This window comes from Pelophylax lessonae, assembly GCF_965119305.1.
Source record: "Pelophylax lessonae genome assembly, chromosome: 5".
NCBI lineage: Eukaryota > Metazoa > Chordata > Amphibia > Anura > Ranidae > Pelophylax > Pelophylax lessonae.
Genome location: NC_138772.1, coordinates 544,718,182 through 544,724,181, shown reverse-complemented (window position 1 = coordinate 544,724,181; position 6,000 = coordinate 544,718,182). Strand labels below are relative to the sequence as shown.

The 6,000-nt window shown below is 45.5% G+C and overlaps 1 protein-coding gene across 2 annotated transcripts in view; it reads left to right on the top strand.

Annotated features, from left to right (window-relative positions):
* Window positions 1-2,838: 2,838 nt before the first annotated feature.
* The window catches only part of PLEC (plectin), a 392,819-nt gene continuing 389,657 nt past the window's right edge, over window positions 2,839-6,000 (top strand). For both annotated transcript variants that reach the window (XM_082257384.1, XM_082257378.1), the window contains exon 1: window positions 2,839-2,880. In XM_082257384.1, the coding sequence (XP_082113510.1) occupies window positions 2,854-2,880 (27 nt within the window). In that variant the 5' untranslated portion in view covers window positions 2,839-2,853. The remainder of the gene's footprint in view (window positions 2,881-6,000) is intronic.

Sequence of the window (6,000 nt, the reverse complement as noted above, 5' to 3'; positions counted from 1 at the left end):
ATGATGCTAATGATGGGCCTCAATTCCTCCCAATGACAATACTAACGATGGGCCTCAATTCCTCCCAATGACAATACTATCGATGGGCCTCAATTCCTCCCAATGATACCAATGATGGGCCTCAATTCCTTCAATGATACCAACGATGGGCCTCAATTCCTCCCAATGACAGCAACGATGGGCCTCAATTTCTCCCAATGACACCAACGATGGGCCTCAATTCCTCCCAATGACACCAACGATCGGCCTCAATTCCTCCAATGATACCAATGATGGGCCTCAATTCCTCCCAATGATACCAACGTTGGGCCTCAATTCCTCCCAATGATACCAACGATGGGCCTCAATTCCTCCCAATGATACCAACGATGGGCCTCAATTCCTCCCAATGACTCCAACGATGGACCTCAATTCCTCTTAATGACACCAATGATGGGCCTCAATTCCTCCCAATGATACCAACGATGGGCCTCAATTCTTCCAATGATACCAACGATGCGCCCCAATTCCTCCCAATGATACCAATGATGGTCCTCAATGACACCAATGATGGGCCTCAATTCTTCCAATGATACCAACGATGGGCCTCAATTCCTCCAATGATACCAATGATGGGCCTCAATTCCTCCCAATGATATCAATGATGGGCCTCAATTCATCCAATGATACCATCGATGGGCCTCAATTCTTCCAATGATACCAATGATGGGCACCTCATTTTTACTTTTTGCGCTATAAACAAAAAAAGAGCATAAATTTTGAAAAAATAACAATATTTTTCACATTTTTTTATATGAAATTCCCCCCCAAAAAATGTAAAAATCAAATTTTTTTAAAAATTTTGGCCAATTTGTTTTCTGCTACCTATGTTTGGTAAAAAAAATCACAATAAGAGTATTTTGATTGGTTTGCGCAAAAGTTATTGCGTTTACTAACTAAGGGAAAGATTTCTGTCATTTTTGGTGTTTTTTTTTTAACGCGTAATGGCGGCGATCTGCGATTTTTTTTGCGGGACTGCGACATTGCGGCGGACAGATCGGACCCCTGACTGACATTTTTGACACTTTTGGGGGTACCAGTGACATTACTGCAGTAATCAGTGCTATAAATATGCACTGTTACTGTAAAAATGACACTGGCAGGGAAGGGGTTAATTTTATTGGAGAGGGAGGGGTTAATGTATGCCTGGTGCTTACTAATGTGTGTGGGGGGAGGTGACTGAGTGACACAGGGACAGATCGCATGTTCAGCTATGCTGAACCCTGCAATCTGAACCTGCCTGTCATTTAGGAGATCCGCCCGCTTTGTTTACACAAGCAGGCGGATCTCCACACTAGATCCCCGACGATCGGGGAAGAGCAGCGGCGATCGCCGGCGCTCCTCCCCTGGCCCGACTCCCGCTGTGACTGAATACAGTGGGAGCGGGCCTACGGCGGCGCGCGCGCGCCGCCGAGGAGGGGGAGTGTTTGGCGACGTAGGTCTACGTCGTCAGACGATAACGAGCCACTTTGCCGCAGTAGTGCTCGAGTGAGCAGACGGCAAGTGGTTAATATATATATATATATATATATATATATATATATATATATATATATATGTATATATATATATATATGTATATAGTAATACAGTATATACTATTATATAGCACTGTTATATAAACTATTATTTTATATATAGTGTGATGTATACTATTATGTTATATACAAATATATATAACATATATTGTTATAAAATAGATCCTAATATATATGCTGTTATATGTTTATATACTGTATTCTGATATATATATATATATATATATACACATACATACATACATATACACGATATACTGTGATCCCTGCTTATAATTAAATGCCCCAAGCACTCACTCCATCGGGAATGGTTGGTGTGCCGCTTTCCTCGGATGGGGAAACTCAAAAGACTAAAAACATAAAAGAAAGGAGGTGGAAGCACCGAGTGCATTACCCTTGGACACCTTCAAATCCTTTATTGAATGCCAAAAAACACTCACAAACATGAAGGTTAAAATCGCACAAAACAAGTCCACCTCATGTGGAAAGGACATATCCCTGTGCTTAGGACCCCCTGATGCGTTTCGTTAGGCACGCTCCCTTCCTTCCTTCCTGCCTGCCTCCCGAAACGCATCAGGGGGTCCTAAGCACAGGGATATGTCCTTTCCACATGAGGTGGACTTGTTTTGTGCGATTTTAACCTTCATGTTTGTGAGTGTTTTTTGGCATTCAATAAAGGATTTGAAGGTGTCCAAGGGTAATGCACTCGGTGCTTCCACCTCCTTTCTTTTATGTTTTTAGTCTTTTGAGTTTCCCCATCCGAGGAAAGCGGCATGCCTACTATTCCCGATGGAGTGAGTGCTTGGGTCATTTAATTATAAGCAGGGATCACAGTATATAGTGTATATATATATATATGAGCAGGGCCCTCTAGTTACTCCTGTATTGAACTGTATTGTAACTGTATTGTCTTCCCTCACATTGTAAAGCGCTGCGCAAACTGTTGGCGCTATATAAATCCTGTATAATAATAATAATAATAATAATATATATATATACACACACACACACACTTATATATATATATATATTAGAATACAGTATGCATCTCCATTCTTTTATGTGTTTTGTGATCCCTGCTTGCCTGTATTTGTATTACAGATTATTTGTAGCAGACATAAATCCGATCCCATCACTCACTTTTTTTATATCTTTATTGTCGGTTCAGAAGAAGCGGAAGAAGAACGACAAGCAGAAGGAGAACATAAGACAGCCGCCATCTGCAGGGGAGGACAAAATTCACCCCAAACCACTCCCACGAAGTGACACCACTAAAATGCAATCAGCCAATCGGAGAAAGGCGGTACGTACCTGATCCGGGGTGACTCTAAATAACAGGCTGCTGTGTATTCTATTCAGTTATTAATTTGGCGTTTACTTTAAAATAAGAGCTGACGTGGCTTTCACATTATTTGCTGTCTCATATTTCCATTGTGGAAGGGGGAAGGTTGTAGGTTTCTTTCAACCGTGTTCAACCGTGCTTCAAAAAGCTGGATTGAACAAACGTCAGAGACTCTCCTTTGCTCTGCTTACATTCCCCTGTCTGCAGTCTGCATTGATTGTCTGCAGACCAGGACTGAGGAAGGAAGGCAGCTGTGGTCCCGCCTGCTGTCTGAAGACACAATTGGCTGTCTGAAATGATAAATATAGGGAGATGGGCGGGGCTTAGCCACATGCATGGAGGGTCCGCCTCCTGCCAGTTTGTGATCTATTCTTCCAGGAATGACATGAGTGCACTGCAGTGCAGAAATACTGATTTCTTGCCCCCGGTAGAAAGGCCGATATGCGGATGGGGGGGGGGGGGGAGCTTTGCATGTTTGAGATACCTACAATAGGTGTGAAAGCTATCCAGGCAAACATAATAACAAAAAAAATCAAAAGTCCTTGAAAAGATAAAAAAGGCAGATTCTGCTGCAATACTCACCATCCATCCTAATTCATGCCCAGTATCATTTCACCCTCATCCAAGACCCGCCCCCAGCCTGAGATTGGACGGTGAAAAGGGAAGCAGCACAGTGATAAGCTCATCTCTCGGTCATTCTGCTCTCTCCTCCTATCAGCATGTTTTGTTAGCACATGAGCAATGTTGCATGGCTGCCTGGCTCCTTGTGCTGCTTCTCCCTCTCCCAGTCTAAGCTCTGCTGTACAGGGTTAAATTCAGATACTTACACTACGTTTATTTAAAAATACATTTAATGATATGTTAGTGAATACAAAGTTGCATTAATTTGTCTCTTTTTATCTGCCTGGAGTTCAGCTTTACTCATATTGAAGATTGCCTTTTCACACCTCTGAATAAATCACTGGTGTATAGTTCAGGTCCAGCCATGTTTCCAGGTGAGCCGGTTCACTTTGGTAATGCCCACTGCCCCCCCAAATATTGTAATGCCCCCTGCCCCCCATATATTTTAATGCCCCCTGCCCCCCATGTATTGTAATGCCCCCTGCACACAATGTATTGTAATTTCCCCTGTCCCCTCTATATTGTAATGCTCCCTGCACCCCATATATTTTAACACCTCCTGCCCCCATATTTTGTGATGCCCCTGCCCCCCATGTATTGTAATGCCTACTGCCCCCCATGTATTGTAATTCCCCCTGCACCCCATGTATTGTAATGCCCCCTGCCCCCCATATATTGTAATGCCCCCCCTGTACCCCATATATTGAAATGCCCCCTGCCCCCCATGTATTGTAATTCCCCCTGCCCCCCAAATATTGTAATGTCCCCTGCCCCCCATGTATTGTAATGTCCCCTGCCCCCCATGTATTGTAATGTCCCCCTGCCCCCCATGTATTGTAATTCCCCCTGCCCCCCATGTATTGTGATGCCCCCTGCCCCCCATATATTGTAATGCCCCCCTGTACCCCATATATTGAAATGCCCCCTGCCCCCCATGTATTGTAGTGCCCCCTGCACACCATGTATTGTAATGCCCCTTGCATCCCATGAATTGTAATGCCTCCTGCCCCCCATATATTGTTACACCCCCCTGCCCCCCATATATTGTAACGCCCCCTGCCCCCCATATATTGTAATCAGGGCTGCTGTTAGAAATCACGGGGCCCCGTACAGACTACCTGGCAGGGCCCCCCCAAGAAAATATTAAAGATATATTTAGCTAAAATTCCAACAAAATCACTATTAGCAGACACAAATATAACATAACTCACTTAATTCCTGCTAAATCGAAAAAAAAAAACTATGTTAAATAAAAAAGAAGATAAGATGAGAAAAATATACAGGCTGGGCAGTTGGAGCTCAGTGAACAGAGAGACAGAGAGAGAGAAACAAAGTTACAATTTACAAATAAACTCCTGAGCAGAAATAACATTAGAGCCAGTGCTGGGAGGGGGACCACACAAGGGAGGGGGATTAGTGAGGGACGACTGTCTCTATCTCAACAGATAAAAGCTGATAGCAGGGAGAGGGACGGATCAGATTCAGGTGCTGGAGGAAGATTTCTGTATTTGTTGTCCATCACTAATCCCCCTCTCTTTGTGGGCCCCCCTGTGTGCTCGGGCCCCCTACAAGAGGGCTGGTGGTCCCCCCCTATCAGCGGCCCTGATTGTAATGCCCCCTGCACCCCATGTATTGTAATGCCCCCTGCCCCCCATATATTGTAATGCCCCCTGCCCCCCATGTATTGTAATGCCCCCTGCACCCCATGTATTGTAATGCCCCCCTGTACCCCATATATTGAAATGTCCCCTGCCCCCCATGTATTGTAATGCCCCCTGCCCCCCATGTATTGTAATTCCCCCCTGCCCCCCATGTATTGTAATGTCCCCTGCCCCCCATGTATTGTAATGTCCCCTGCACCCCATATATTGTAATGCGCCCTGCCCCCCATGTATTGTAATGCCTCCTGCACCCCATGTATTGTAATGCCCCCTCCCCCCCCTGTATTGTAATGCCCCCTGCACCCCATATATTGTAACGCCCCCTGCCCCCCATGTATTGTAATGCCCCCTGCACCCCATGTATTGTAATGCCCCCCATATATTGTAACGCCCCCTGCCCCCAATATATTGTAACGCCCCCTGCCCCCCCTGTATTGTAATGCCCCCTGCACACCCCATGTATTGTAATGCCCCCTGCACCCCATATATTGTTATACCCCTTGCCCCCCATATATTGTAATGCCCCCTGCCCCCCATGTATTGTAATGCCCCCTGCCCCCCATGTATTGTAATGCCCCCTGAACCCCATGTATTGTAATGCCCCCTGCCCCCCATATATTGTAATGCCCCCTGCCCCCAATATATTGTAACGCCCCCTGCCCCCCATGTATTGTAATGCCCCCCTGCCCCCCTGTATTGTAATGCCCCCTCCCCCCCTGTATTGTAATGCCCCCTGCCCCCCATATATTGTAACGCCCGCTGCCCCCCCATGCATTTTAATGCCCCCTGCCCTTCATAT